At 39.8% G+C, this 16,221-nt stretch overlaps 1 protein-coding gene across 1 annotated transcript; it reads right to left on the bottom strand.

The window, feature by feature from the left end:
- Positions 1-1,367: 1,367 nt before the first annotated feature.
- On the bottom strand, positions 1,368-5,577 carry NPVF (neuropeptide VF precursor). Its single transcript, XM_055294474.1, has 3 exons — positions 5,393-5,577; positions 3,723-4,123; positions 1,368-1,970 (listed from the first exon to the last, which is right to left on the bottom strand). The coding sequence occupies exons 1-3, from the start codon at positions 5,528-5,530 to the stop codon at positions 1,919-1,921; spliced, it is 591 nt and encodes a 196-aa protein (XP_055150449.1). The 5' UTR covers positions 5,531-5,577; the 3' UTR covers positions 1,368-1,918.
- Between the last annotated feature and the right edge of the window lie 10,644 nt (positions 5,578-16,221).

Genomic DNA, 16,221 nt, shown 5'->3' with positions numbered 1-16,221 from the left:
GTGATCTTTTATTTATTAGTGTAGCAGGACATTGCAGGATATTCTCTCTGTCACTCAGAATTGGCAACTGGGGACCACATCTGGAGGTGTACAGAGAGGCTAAATACTTTAGCAGAGATGCTAAGCAAAGAGAACCATGGATGGCAGGAGCCAGACACCTGCTCGTGGTTTGCTAAGACCTGGCAGAGCCACAGCAGCCCTCCCTGTCTTGGCCGTGCCCTTCCAACATGTGCAGTTATGACGGTTTGCCTTGGAGGGGGCCTGCTGCAGCTGCAGCTCTCCCAGGAAGCCAAGTAAGAGGCGTTCCTAGAAAACCACTTCTAGAGTATGGGGTTTTGACAGGCGCACTGCATGCTACTTCTGACTGGCTGCTTGCTTAGACAGTAGACTTATGACCTGCCTGCCCCCTCCTAAACAGGGGCAAGAGGGGTGGAGACAACAAGGGGCAGTGGAGAGGCAGCCTGCAGTCCGCCCTTGGTCTGGCTGGGGGGATGTCTGCATTTTCTGTGCTTCAAGCGGGCACTGGGAGGGTAGCTGGCTTGAGCCTTTCTGTCTGGCAATAAAAACTGTGGGGAGAACTGATGAGACGGGGGTAGTTGGAAGAGATCAAGTAGCATCCAGAGCCCCCAGGTAGGTGACTTGTGTGAAGGCCCCTGCAAGTCTTCCCGAAGAACGCTCTTGTAGAAGCAGCAACTTTATATAGAGAGGAGGAGACCGCTTCTCTTGACCACCCCCCCATCCCCATTCCTCCCTTGCCCTGGAGAAGATGGGAGGGGATTTTTTTTTCAGAGCCTACCATGTTCCCTCCCAGCACCTTACCTCTGAGGTGAGAAAGGCGAGGAAGAGACAAAGAGCAGACCTGCCCCTTTCCCACTTTAGGCCCTTCCACCAGCCCAGCCAGCCATGGGGGTGGGTGGGGACACTTTATTCTTGGATATGAGTTTGGAGTCTTCAACTGGACTTGACGAAGTTTTTTAATATCAGGAAGTGACCGAGGGAGTTATGCAGTATGTCCAGGGTATCATTAAGGGACCTTTAATCAGCAGGGGCGGGAGATTCAACACAGCCCAGCGGGGGGCACACAATGGGAGAAAAATAAAACCATTTCCTGTGTGCGCCCAGTGGAGTTGAGACTGTTCAATAAACTAGCTATATCTGATTAAGGACTTCATATCCTTAGGATTAAAGGCAAGTCACTGTATTTGTGTTGTGGTGTACTGAATTTATAAATTCTCAGTTGAGGAATAGCCAGATCTTTTTGCAAATCAAAAACTTGAAATGTTAAATGAGGAGGAAAGAAACTCACTAGAAGCAAATTTCTGGATGTAGATAGAGGAGGCACTAAAAGAGGTAGCTCATAGTTGCCTTTTACTTTTCTCCCTAAAGTCTAAGAGTTTTTATTTTGTAGTATTACACAGACATTTACATTTCAATTGATCACAGATTCATTAACATTTGACACAATAGAAAGGGTGTACAGAAACATGTTTGTAAGTGATTTGTAATCCTTGTTCACTTATTTGTCAATCATGTTATTCTGGCAAATTATTTAATTTCCATCCTAATGTTTTTCAGGGTGCTCTTCTGTTTAATTTTTTTTATTAAGTGTAACCGTGTCAATGATTTTTATATAGGGCAGTGAGGAGGGTCCTCTGTCTCTCTCTCCATTACCAGAAATTTCTAAAGCATTTGCAATGCTCTTTTTTATTCAGATAAAAATCATTTTAACTTTATATAACAAATATGCTTTAAATTTTTTACAACTTTCAAGATACTATTATAGCTGTACTAACAAGGAAAAATTGCCGTTGTTGACCTATAGTTGATGAAGTGTATGTAGCTACTCTTCCTTGTGGTCTTCACTATAGAGCCATTTGTAGATTACAGGCCACAGCTTTAGGGACAGGCTCCAGGTTTCTTATTTTTCTTGTTTCAATTCTGCATCATCTATTTTCTTGAATACCAGTCTCCTAAAATGTAAGCAGTACAAAATGTTCTCACCCATCAGAACAACAGCATGCAAGAGTATATACAAATACAAGCCATAGTCCTAAGTGCCTAATTATACTTGAGTTGAATTGTGTTACACTTGAAATGAGTGAGATATTGGGGGGATGCTGAATCTGTGATGGGCACTCAGTCCCAAACACTTATCATTGATTCATCTCTCTCCCTCCACACGGCCCCACTCCCAACATCTGATTAGCTGCCAATTCTTCCTCTGTATAACATCCCAGAACCTCAGCAGAAATGTCAGCAGTTCCCCCTCTCCTGATGAATGATGCCCCAAGTCCTTGTCCGGGTCCTCAATTATCTGTGCTCTCTGCTCTTACTCTTTCCTCTCCTCTTCGCATACCTTTTTTTTTTTTTTTTTTTTGAGACGGAGTCTCGCTCTGTCGCCCAGGCTGGAGTGCAGTGGCGCGATCTCGGCTCACTGCAAGCTCCGCCTCCCGGGTTCACGCCATTCTCCTGCCTCAGCCTCCCCAGTAGCTGGGACTACAGGCGCCCGCCACCACGCCTGGCTAATTTTTTGTATTTTTAGTAGAGACGGGGGTTTCGCTGTCTTAGCCAGGATGGTCTCGATCTCCTGACCTCGTGATCAGCCCGCCTCGGCCTCCCAAAGTGCTGGGATTACAGGCGTCAGCCACCGCGCCCGGCCCCCTTCGCATACTTTTTGCTCTTACCAAAGGGCGCCTCAGCTGTTCTTGGCTCACCTTGCTTTAGTGCCTAAAAATGACCTCCCTCTTCTCACCAGTCTCCGAATGTTCAAGAGAAAGCTGCTTTTGAAAGGCAGGTTTCCACATACAGAAACATTCTCTTTTTTTCTGACCCTCTGCAGGACCTTATTAGTGCCTTTCTTATTTCGTTTATTCTGTCAAATATTGAGGGCTTACTATGTGGCAGACACAGTTCTTAGGCTCTGGGGATATGGCAGTGGACAAAATTTATGGGATTTGTAGGACTGAAATTCTAATAAAGGGAATGGACCCTAAATATATGTCAGATGGGGATAAGTACCATGGAAAAGAACAAACCTGGAGTGTCCTGAGAAGGTCTCTCAGATAAGGTGACACAATCTGCCACTGTACTTTCTTCAGGTCTTAACTAAAGCATCATGTTCTACTTCATATAAAAAAAATTTTTTTTAAGCATACACTTTCTACTATAAAAGAACAGGTAGGTAGCTTATTAATTTTAAATCTTAAATTCTGATATGTACATAGGAGATAATACATATTTCTTAATATAAATAATGATTATAACAGAGTTTATAAGATGAGATCCAGATAAAAGAAAACACTTTGATTAAAAGTCAGGAAAGAAAACCTGCTGCATTTGAGACCTAGATTATTGAGATGGGGTCCTTTGCACCTGAACAACTCTCTCCCATGAGACTTTTTATGTGGGAGAGGTCCAGCGTTTAGACAATATACTGTCATTGCATGGACTTAGTGAGCAGCTATAGGATAAGGAGATTGATGCTTAAATGTGGCTTAGGGGAAGCCATCCCATGATTTTATGTCTTGAGCCATGCTTATTATACCTGGACTTCTATAGTTCCCAATTTACAGGGATTTAGTTCCTTGTGTCTTTGCCTCTCTCTCCTGCTAGGAAACTTACTGTCTTAGAAACTTATGTTGAAAAGATGTACTCATTTTTAAAGTTTCTAGACCACCTCTATATAACTGCCCATGCACTTTGACTGGTTTTCAGGTATTTACCTTGACTGTTTTTGATCGGAATTCTGGATTTCTTGGTGCTGGCAGGTCATGGAGTAAAATAAGTCATTGGCACATGGTGAATGCATGGATCCTTGACACAAATCACTCAGCGTCCTGCAGACACTTCTGGCTGTTGTCATTCTCCCAAACCTTTGGGGCAGGTTAAGAACACGTCTCACGAGGCTCACCTCCATACCTCTTCCAGATCTCAGAGGCAGGTTGGCTGTTGCTCCAGCACTTCTTTCTCTTCGAACATTCCTCCCAAATCTCAATGGCAAGTTGGTGACTGAGTGTGGCATTTTGTTGACTGCAGGTGTACTCATCTTAATGACATTTTTTGGTCCCCAATCTTTTAATTCCTCAAAATTGAGGCTTCTTTCCCCTTTTGGGTATCCTCTAGGCTATAATTAGAAATGACCATGACAATAACATACTGTTGTTATAAGCAACAGATTTAAACCCCCAATTAACTTAAATCTAGACTTTAATCTGCAGAATTGTTAAAGCTATAAACAAAGTTTGTGTTCATATGTGCAGAATTTTTTAATAAATAATTTGTATTAAGCTTTTTAAAGAAATCTAGTTTCTCTGTCCCTAGACTATTGTAAGACAACCATAAAATATATATAGTGAATACAGCAATGAGTTCAAGCAGCAGGAACATAATGAAGTACTGAAATGTGGCAAAAGTTTATTTTACTGCAGTTATTCTCTTTCGGTTTTTTTGATTCATGTTGTTCATAGAATATTTTATATATTTTTATAATTTGATTTTAGAGAAACTTCCCACTCATTTTTCATGTTTCTCTTTAAAGGCCAAAGTGGCACATGGAAACATGGTACATCGAAACAGAGATGCTGGCCAGGTTTTGGGGTATAGTTGTACAAGGCTCAGTGAATTTCTTTTTTATTCCATCTTACTCAGGGTTCCATTCTAAAGCTTTCTCAAGAAAACAATTGCATTTTTATTAGAATATAAAATACATTTTTAGTAAAGAACCCATTGGTTTATAGGTTACTGCATCACAAATATGCCAACTTTGTAGGAACCATCACAAATACAGAGAATATTTGATTAGATTTAGTCTTTACCATACGAGCTTGTCCATATGGAAATTTTTAAATGATTGTTTTCTGATTATTGCTTGACTAAAATGAGTATACACACTAATTTCAGCAGATTTGGAAAACATATAAAAGAAAATAAAAACAATTTGCAATTTTACCATCTACAGGTAAACACTTTACTAAGATACAGATTTAGTACACATTGGCCAGTTTGTAATTGCTAAGCCCAAAATAAACGTGTTTTTTGTTTGTTTGTTTGTAGTTTAAAACAATTTGAATGTCCAGCTGAAATGTATCCAAATCTTATTTCTGCCAACCATTTATTATAAATATGCACTTGTGAGTTGATTGAAAATTATTAATGCACTGTATGCTTGCTAAGTACCATACTCACCAGTACAATTGTCATGACAGAAGCCAGCCTGATTGCTGTTGTGCTAAATAATACAAGTTACATTTATACATTGTCAGAGGAAGGCTGAAATTTGACAAAAAAACAGAGTACACAGCAACTTACTTCTTAGTCTTTACAAAATCATTAGACTTAGGGTTAATATTATACAATTAATTCTACTCACATTAGAGAAATTTTAAAAACTTACCTCAGAATATTTGTCATAATTTTCTTTGCTGTGAAGATTGGACATCATTAATTCATCTGCACAAAAAATGTTTGATGTTAACAAGCTTGAAGTGGCTAAAGTCAATAAAACGAATAGTTTTGATGAAATAATTTCCATTTTGTCTAAATCTAAAATTAAGTCTCTATGTGCAGTCCAATGTTTATGAGAGGAGAAAAAAATTGTGGTGTTTTTATATCGTCTAAAAACAAAGGAAAGTTTTTTTTTTTAACAGTGAAATCAATCTCACACATTTTAAGTACTAATATTAATTAGAGTGTACAACTAAAATATGCATGTAAGGAATGTGAATAATTCATTCTGGGAAGACAGCAATGTTTGTGCTTGCAAATTCATTAACTTTGAAAATAATTTTCCTCATTATAAAAGAGCTTCTAATTAGGTAAGTTTGGGGCGATAGTAATTAAGATTCCAAACAAACAGAATGCTTCATTTCTCTAAGCTTAAACAAAAAGTATTTTGTTTTTGGTGTTTGTGTCAATTCTTGAGGGAAGGAAAAAGAAGTATTCAATCCATGCTAGCTATGGTTTTTTTTTTTTAATCTGCACAAAAGAGTTAAGCATAGTATTTTCAAAATGTCAAGCAAAATTAAGCATGTGAAAAAAATTATAATATCCCAACAAAATGCCATGAATTAGTTTTTTTGTACGATGCTGTTTGCTTATTAAAAAGCTTCAGGGGTCAATGTCAGCCGTAACATGAAGGATGTGCATAAGAGCAAATACTCGATAGGCATTTTGACAAACTGGCGTCTCAGAAGCTGGAGGCAGTCAGGCCCTCTGTATTTGCTCTATGGGTCTTTATTTGGTAAAGCTGTGTAAATCACCAAAATTTTCTTTCCATCAAGATGCTGCATCCTACCTTCCCTCACAAAGTCCTTAGGAAGACTAGCAGGGGCTTGGTAAGTCATACACATGCTAACTCTGTTGGTCCCAGGACACATATTATTTAGGTAATCGTGTATTGCCAAAGGTGTGCTGTCATCATGGCATTAAAAGAGAATTTACAGAAATAAATGGGTATTTACTGAAATGCCAAAGCAAATCTCTTTTGGAGCAGCTGACTGTTCTTAAATATCTGCCTTACCGCTAGACTGCCTGGGTTCTAGAGACACCTTTACTTGTTCCCACCAGTCCCTTCAGCCCTTTCAGGAGAAAAAGACTTGAATGGATTTCCAACAGTCCAGCTACTTCTAGACACAGACAGAGGTAATTCACAAAGAGTTGTAAAATTGCTCTGTTGTGTCTAGAACTGTGCCACCTCTCACCTCTCTCACCAACCTACCGTATGTAATTTGAGACGTGAGATGGCAGAAGTGAAGATCTTTCTTCATATTGATCTCCAGAACAAGCCAGAAAGTTGAAAAACCACAGTGGGTGAACTCTTGTGATACAAACTTGCCTGTGGTCTCTCTTAAGGCATTTGACATCATTGGCTTCATTTGTTTTGGTTTGTAGTAGACAAGAATCCCACAGTAGGAGGCAATTAATTCAATTCATAGTCTAGTGTTAATTTTGTAATGCCATTATTGGATTATTTGGGTTTGATTTCCCTGAGGATTTAATACATTTCTCTTCCAAATTGTTCTTTTGCAAACTGCTAATGGAATTTCTTTGTGTGTGTGTGTGTGTGTGTGTAGTCAGTAGATCCAAACTTTTGAGAAATGGATGAATCAAGGGGCAAGTTTTGTTGACTGAATTCACACCCCAGAAAAAGCATCAGCCTGGATCTTTTTCAAACTATATTTTTATCTAGTTGTCATTTTCAAATAAAATGCAAATTAAGCAGCCCACCAGTTTTCAGTGCTGCTACTAATGGGTGTTGGCATATCCATTAGAGTTTTCCTGATGACAGTCAGCATCCACATATGACTAATTGCTCCCTGCCTCCACCAGGTTAGGCCTCCAAGTTTGGAAGGTAATTAGAATTATCTTATTAATATGGGGCTTGGGCCAGGCACGTGGCTCATGTCTGTAATCCCAGCACTTTGGGACGCTGAGGCAGGCAGATCACCTGAGGTCAGGAGTTCGAGACCAGCCTGGCCAACATGCTGAAACTCCATCTCTACTAAAAATACAAAAATTAGCCCGGAATGGTGGCACATGCCTGTAATCCCAGCTACTCGGGAGGCTGAGGCAGGAGAATCGCTTGAACCCAGGAGGCGGAGGTTGCCGTGAGCTGAGGTCACACCATTGCACTCCAGCCTGGGTGACAGAGCGAGACTCTGTCTCAATAAAAACAAAAAACAAACAAACAAACAACAACAAAAAAACGGGGCTTGGCTCTTTTCAATTATATCTTCATTTAACTTTGAAAGTGTTAACAGATATAGAACATTCAAAGTATGAAATCACCATAAATCTTTTGCTGAAATGTGCTACTGCATACACACATACAGATTAATTGGTTTAGGGTCTCTTGATGAGACATATGAGGATATGAAAAATTAAAAAAAAAAATCTCTCTCTCAGACTTGTGGCATTTAAATACATGCTTCATTTGCTAAGATTTTAGTGGCTCTAGGACTACTCAATTCTAAGCCTATCTCTCCAGGCTGGTCACTTCTCCTGAGCTTTTGAACCTCCCAAACACTCAGCTTCCTACCAGACAGTGCTGTTTGGACATCCCACAAGCATTTCAAGTTCAGTATGTCTGAAATGGAATTTATCTTTTCCATACCTATTTTTCCTCCTATGTTTCTCATTTCGATGAATAGTACTGCATCAATCAGGGTCCAATCAGGAGACAGAAAACACATAGTAACTTGAACAGGAAGTGATTAATACAAATAATTATTAATTATAACAGGAAATTAACTATAAAGGGGTGAAGAATACACTACAGTTGAGAGACAATATCCAAGGAAAGAACAAGCTGGTTGGAATTTAGATCATATTGGAGAAAGTGTGATGGCAGGGAAGTTTGCTGCATTGCTCGAGGCCAGAACTTATCTATGGTCTCAAGCAGGAAACGTTTTGGAATGTAGGTAGGTCAGGCAACTTCTGGAATATCTGAGAGACTCCTAGGAATCTCCCACTGAAACCTGATGTGGGTGAGCACCATTGGATGACCCCACATGCACTACTGGCAGCTGCACACAGAGAAGCAAGCGGGTGCATGATTGGGTCAGGAGAAGTACCTCTTTGATTTAATAACCCTTCAGTACCTTCTACTGACAGAACTTAAAATTATGCCTGCTGCAAAGGAGAAATTCTTACTGGGTCCATCTCCCTTATCTCGAAGCATGCAGTGAAGGGTAGATGTAGAGCTGAGCCGCAATAAGTCTATAACTGGCAAGGTTACTATCATCCATTCATTTATCCAGGCTAAATTCCCTTGTGAGATCCCTATTTCCTCCCACATCTTATTCTACAGTTGATGATAATTGTGTTTCTAGTTTTGGGCTGTTATAGTCAATAATAATAAAAGCCAATTTTTTTAAAGCATTTATCACATCCCAGAAATTCTTCTAAGCATTTTGTGAATTAACTCACTTATCTTTCATAATAATCCCATGAGCAGCTACTATTATTGTGCCTACTCTTCAAAAAGGGAGACTGAGGTGCAGAGGAATTAAACAACTTTCCCCGTAAGTGTCAGAACCAGGGTATGAACACAAACAGTCTGAACTTAATGACTACTAGTCTGCCTGATAAAGTCTGTTCTCTTCCAACTTCTAAATGGCTCTTAAATCTGCTCACTTCTTTCCACTCCCATGGCCATAACTCAATTTATCATTTTTCTCTTGCCTAGATCCTTTTCTTGATCTTTTCCAATTCTTTCTCCATGGTGTAATCAGACAATTTTTTTTTTAATTGAGACGGAGTCTTGCTCTGTTGCCCAGGTTGGAGTACAGTGGTGTGATCTCAGCTCACTGTAACCTCCGCCTTCTGGGTTCAAGGGATTCTCCTGCCTCAGCCTCCCAAGTAGCTGGGACTACAGGCATGTGTCACCACGCCTGGCTAATTTTTTGTATTTTTAGTAGAGAAGGGATTTCACCATGTTAGCCAGGATGGTCTCAATCTCCTGACCTGATGATCTGCCCTCCTTGGGCTCCCAAAGTACATTTATGACTTTCCTTCTTAATGTCTTTCAGTCGTTTCCAGTTTCCCTGAGAATCACTCAGGTCGCCTACCCTTCGTGATCTGTACTCTATTTATCTCTGTTTATTTGCCTGCGTGGACTCTTGCCACTTCCTACCAGCTCCTTGCTTGATGATGAACTTCTTTCTGTTCCTCCAAATAGATGAGCTTTCTCTCGCCTCCAGGCCTCTGCCCATGATTTTCCAGTGCATCTAATATTCATCCACTGGCCTCTCTCCTTCTCACACCTGTTCATTGTTTGGGCCTCAGCTGAGGTATGATATGTTGTGAAAAGTCTGTCTTCCATCTCTAAGAGATAGCTGTTTTTTCTTTGCTAATCATTGCTCTTATCACTCTGACTTGTCCTGAACTATCTATGGCTCCGCAAACTTTGTGAGGGAAGGAGCTTGCTTGTGTAGAACATAGGAATATTTTCATTGTCTATTGCATAGATGCCCAGGAAATTTTATTTCTAAGTGAATTAATAATTTTTTTATTATTATGGGAAATAGGAGTTAAAACTGAAGTTGTTTAGTTATTTTTCCCCAGTGTTGGCCTAGGTTTGTGGCTTGTCATGAAATCATAATGTATTAACATTATCTTTTTGGGATTTCACATTGAAGACTTTCCCAGACTGAGCTCCATACGATTAAGTATAAGTAGGTTGAATGTGAGTTTTGGTTTATTCTGTTTACAGTTTAATATGCAGCTCGATCAGTTCAATATGTTCTGATGGATCTTACTGTGTTGATGGCCATCAGTTGTGCCCAAACACCAGAACGGGTAGGAACAGGGACTGCGCAGCCCCAAGGAGTGCTTCCTAGTGATGCTTCAGGGTCTCCCACTAGGCCGACTTCAGAACAGAAAAGGGTTCTCTGCTTGCTTATTATCTCTCTATGCCCACTAGCCACATCCTAACTTCGGGCAGGCAGGTAGAATGGGAATTCAATTTCACCAGTCAGAAAAGGAGCTGACTTGAGTTTGGGTTTTTGACTTTGTAAGGTTCTAGTCTATTTGCACTTCTAGTAAATATTTAAAACAAGAGGTTTTGTGCCATGGGCTGCAAGTTTCTACTTAAATCTTTATGTAGAAGGGGCAGCTCACTCTATGCATAGTTCCATGCTTCTTGAGGTCATAGTCAGGGCTACCAAAAAGGTGGTTAATTTAATATCTGAAGGAGCCCCATTACAGAGCCCTTTTCCTCAACCCAGCAGCATACTTCCAGGGCACTTGCCTTTTTATAATGTTTATTTCTTCTTTTCCATCTAAGTATAACCTAGTTGTTATAAGGAAGTATTTATAGGCATTAGAGTCTTATTTTGCATTTCATGTTTGCAAAGTATTTTGCAACCATTTGTGAACTAATTCAGGCCTTCTTTAGAGGCGGATGGTAGTATTACCATATAATTCATTTCAGCATTATGTGTGGCAAGGAGAAAGAAATACCTGCCTTTGTTCCAAATAAAAACATCCTATGCAAATTGTAAAAAATTCTTATTAAAAAATGTATGGTAGTACTTTTGTTTCAGGATTTATGAGTGGCTTGTTATAATCAGCTTGTCATATTTAGAGAGCAGGATTGTATTTACTTCTCTGCTTTTTACTATGACAGATTATAACGCCAGGGTTTTAGAAGGTGCTGATGTGAATGTAAGACAAAGATTATTCCTCCATCTAGTAAAAGCAGTTGAAATTCATCTCAAGTTGAAGTAACTTAAAGAATCAGTTTGTACAAGAATGAACATTAAATATTTATAAAAATTAATTCACATGATTTACTCTGGAAAATTGAATCAATGGCAAGGTCCCTATATCTAAAGGATGTATTTTAGAGCAATATATTGAGCAAACATTCAGTATCTCTATTAGATCTTTCAAACAATAGAGAATGGTAGTATTTTTTTAGATTTTTTAAAGCAGTCGTGTAAGGCTGATTAGGAAGGAGGCTCTCTACAGCACAGCTTTCCAATTCAAGCTTTTACGTTTTTTAATGTTTCATTTTTATTGACTTTTTTTTCTCTTTCAGGAAAAATGTGTGATTTTTAGTGGCCTGGCAGGGGGTTGTGGTACCTCTTGCCAAAGTGTCAAGAAAACTCAGAATTCTGTACATGAGAGACAAAGACCAGATGTTTAGTTAAAACAACACATAGCTTTTACACAAATATAGGTAATGGAAACCAAAACTTTCCCTCGTATTTTTTTTTTCCTTTTGACCAGTCTTACTTTTGATATTTTTAAAATAAGCAAGCAGCCATCTTGTCATTCTAACCTGAGCAGGACAATTTAATTTCTTGTAAAGTGTGTGCTTTTTCAATATCTTGGGGGTTTTTGATTTATCTTTTTTTTTTTTGAAGGATTCTGCTCTAAAATGTAGAATGTACTCTTCAAGTAATAATTTGCTTTAATAAAAAAGGAAAATTTAAGACTTTGAGTGGCTTAGGAAGGACCTAGCCTAATCCTTAGGCTGCCCTTTTCCACAAGCCTGGCCACATCTTATTTATTTATTTATTTATTATTTATTTATTTATTTATTTATTTATTTATTTTTTGAGACAGTCTCGCTCTGTCTCCATGCTGGAGTGCAGTGGCGCAATCTCAGCTCACTGCAACCTCCACTTCCTGGGTTCAAGTGATTCTCGTGCCTCAGCCTCCTGAGTAGCTGGGATTATAGTCATGCACCACCACACCCAGCTAATTTTTGTATTCTTAGTAGAGACGGCGTTTCAGCATGTTGGCCAGGCTGGTCTCTATCTCCTGACCTCCTGATCTACCCACCTCAGCCTCCCAAAGTGTTGGGATTACAGGCGTTAGCCACCATACCTGGTGCCTGGCCACATCTTTATTGGGGAGGAAATCTGTTGCTTAAACTTACACTGATGTGGTTCGTGGAGGATGTTTGCAAGGACAGCCGTTTTCCCATCTCCAGCATAGGAATAAAGGCAGAATGAACATCATCACTAATGTGGGTCCTCCCAGCTTCTCTTTCATCTCTGATAAAAAGGGAACTGATTGAAATGCCCACATGAAGGGGTTGTTGCTTGTTTTCTTTTTGAGGGGGGCCATGTTGGTGCTATGCTCCTGAGTGCTGTTGGTAAGAATTTCCTCGAAGGTCCACAGAGCATCCATGCAATTGCCTAGATTCTGAATAGCAGCTGGCCTGGCTCTGGCTGTCTTTGCATGAACACACTGGCACTTTCTTCTGTTTTTAGCCCTTTGGCTTTGACAACACTCCATGCCCCTCTGCTCTACCTGTGAGCACCTGTGGGTACTTCCTACCCAGTGGGTGCCTCTTTCATCTGAGTCAGAGAGACTGCCCTTCAGTACTGAGAAGTTGGCATTTTCCTTCAACACTGGTTTTATTGGATCCCCCAAAGGGATGTGTTCATGTTATAGCCAGGAATTACAGCACAGCAGTTCTCAAGCAATTCCATGACAAAACTCAACCAATTCCAAGCAAGCAAACAGGAAAAGCTTCCGCTAAATTGTTACTGCTGTCTTTGGAGGAGTACTTAAAAATACACTTTTAAACCTATAGCAACTTTAGGTATAAATTTAATTAAAGGGGGAGATTTTCTGGCCATCTCCTGATTCTAAAAGATGAACTCTAAAGTGAAATTTTCTGTATTAATTGAGGTAAAATGAACTAAATAAATATTAATATAATCAGCATTAAATACCTGTTAAATGAAACTTAAGTTGGCCTGAGGATACCTCCATACTTGATTCCTTACATAAAGAACTGCAACCTAAGTTAGTACATAAACTAAATGAAAGCCTAACTTAGGAGAGTACTTTTGTAACACACAACTGAGTCTCATCCAATCACTGCAGCTGAGCTTCAGTCAGTCTTAGGTGGCCGACTCCTCAGACCATATTCAAACAAAGCAAATGCCAAGCTGTAACTAATCGAGCTGTCTCTGTACCTCACTTACATTTTTTGTCCATAAATGCCACCAGGCTACATTGCAGGCTGATGTTCTCTGAACCTGTTCTGGTTTTGAGGCTCATTCTTGTTCAATTAAACTGTTACATTTAATTTGTCTCAAGTTTTTCTTTTAACATACCTAATGGATTTAATTATATACTGGCTTTTAAAACTTACTAGGTTTTAAACTGGTGAGTTTAAGAGATCAGATATTTCTCTTTTGAGAACCTATAATAAAAATAAAATACGTCAGTAAAGGTTTTAGAGAATATTTAAATGCATAAGTAGGCACAGCAGTTCTAGGGACGATAGCCTATTATAAACATAGACTTGAATGTAGTTTTAGAATAGTGGGAGCTTTGCCTCAGTAGAGATGTCTTTCTGATTCACTGATGGAGGTGGGCAGTGATCCACAATCTAGAAGCATCCAATTAGGAGAGCAATGTGAATCTTCAGTCAACATCCCCTCTGTCCATGCCTCATGCCCCAAACTTTAGGTGGAATAGCTCTTCCTATGTTTTCATACACTTTAGGCTGATTGCTTATTTATATTTACCACTCCCAAACTTCCTCTGATGTATATTTTAATCTGATCTTACTTGAATAAAAATATCCATGGAGAAGGAGTCCCAGAATGCTAGGGGAGCCCCTAACATACACACTAAGCAGGGCACAGAGAGAGGTGGAACAGGAGAGAAACCACTGTGGGCACACATTGGCCCTCCCTGCCTCTTGGGCAGTTTTCTATTCTTTCTTTTTTTGAGACAGAGTCTCACTCTGTTGTCCAGGCTGGAGTGCAGTGGCACAATTATGGCTCACCGTAGCCTTGAACTTCCCAGCCCAAGCAATCCTCCCACCTCAGCCTCCCAGGTAGCTGGGACCACAGGCACATGCCACCATGCCCACTTCCTATCTATCTATCTATCTATCTATCTATCTATCTATCTATCTATCTATTTTGTGTAGAGATGGGGTCTTGCTATGTTGCCTGGGCTGGTTTCAAACTCCTGGGCTCAAGCAATCCTCCTGCCTTGGCCTCCCAAAGTGCTGGGTTTACAGGTGTGAGCCACTACACCCAACCAAGTTTCCTATTCTTGTAAATGTTGTGTAGTTGAATCTTTCCTATCAGCACAGCTGCAAAACTAGGCTCTCATTTACTTGATATATTATTACTCAGTACTCTTCAGTTGCACATTATTGAAATTTCTAATGCATTTAAGCAAAATGAGGAATTTGTTATGAGGATACTGGGATGTCTTATGAATGAGATTAGGGCCTGTAGAACATCTGGAATCAAAGACTCAAATCACCATCGAGACTTTCTCTTGGATTCTCATTTCTTCTCTGAGTCTGTTTCATTATCCCCTCTTACTACTATCTAGATTTTTAGACTTCTCTATCTATTTGTCAAAACCTCCTGAGTTTACATATCCTCAATTCTGGCTATCCTGTGAAAAACTGCCTTAGCTTTCTCAGTTTCAAAGTACCAGGGGATGACTCTGATTGGCCCAGTCTAGATAAGGTACCCCATCTGAACCAATCATTTGTGGCCAGGGGTGGTCCACATTGTACTACCATAGAAGATCCTATTGTAACCCTCTGAGAAGTGCTGGGGGTGGGTGGCACTACTGGGAAGACAATACAAAAGGTGTCCAACACAGCTAGAGAGAGAGAGCAGGTCAGGGAGAATCTGGCCTCATCTCTCCCTGACTCCAATTCCTTGTGCTGAGAAAAACTATTTCCTTAGCTGGTGAAAACCTAAGTTCTGACCTGCAATCAGAGGGTGACTTAACCATCCTCTGTTACTGCAGGTATTTCTCTGTGTCTCTCTGAAGATGCTGTGGAGGTCTCTATTCTAGCCTGGTGATACCAGGAAACAGTGTTCTCAGCTGTGCCATCTGGATCTTTGTTTTTGCAAGCAGGTGTTCTTGTGCGATATTTTTGTGGCTCATATTGGGCTTTGATGGTAAAAAAAAAAAAAAAAATACCAAAACAAAACAAATTCTAGATCTTCCTTCCCCAGGGGCAGCTGAGGGCACAATTCCCAGCTATTTCTCCATATATCCATCAAAAGCAGTGCCAACTTTGAGAGCTTATAAGATTCCTGGTCTCCCCTGGCAGGTGAAAGCCTTGGCTCAGGTGTTTCTCCTTGGCATTTGGAGGTGCTCCTGTTTCCAGCGTTATGCTCACACCAGATATGAAGCACTGCTCAGAGAATTCCAGGACCAGATGGTTTGGTCCCTAAATGGTCCTAACTCTTTTCAATTTGGGCCTCTTTCCTAAACATTTTACACCCTTTATTTTGCTGTGATGATACTGGCTTGCCTTATTTCTTCCTGCTGAGTTTACCAAGGTGGGGTAAGTTCTATGACCCAAAGTAGAATGGTTTTTCGAGCAAGAAAGTTAATTTTTTTTATTAAGTTGGCAGATTTGCCAATCTCTGCCTGATAGTTGGGTAGTCTTCCTTGGAGACACAATCCCAAATTTCTTTTCTTTATATAATGACCTGTACAGATCAGTAAGGAGTGTTTATTTTAGAGATAGTAAAAATAAGACCCTTGTGTACAATTCAGAATATGAGTATCTATTCTTTTGGTAATTAGTGTGTCATTGCTGTCAATTTTTTTTAAACAGTATTTACACTAAATTAGTAGTAGTGATAATGGGACATTTAAGTTCACTCATACAAGCATATCTGTCTACAATAAAATATTTGCTTTCAGTGACAGAAAGTATTTTAAAAGTGTTCATTAGAACAATTTGATAACTGTGTATCCATTATT

Source organism: Symphalangus syndactylus, chromosome 9 (assembly GCF_028878055.3).
Source record: "Symphalangus syndactylus isolate Jambi chromosome 9, NHGRI_mSymSyn1-v2.1_pri, whole genome shotgun sequence".
In the NCBI taxonomy this organism is placed as follows: domain Eukaryota; kingdom Metazoa; phylum Chordata; class Mammalia; order Primates; family Hylobatidae; genus Symphalangus; species Symphalangus syndactylus.
Note: the sequence above shows the minus strand (reverse complement) of the source record. Positions and strands in the feature narration are given on the sequence as shown.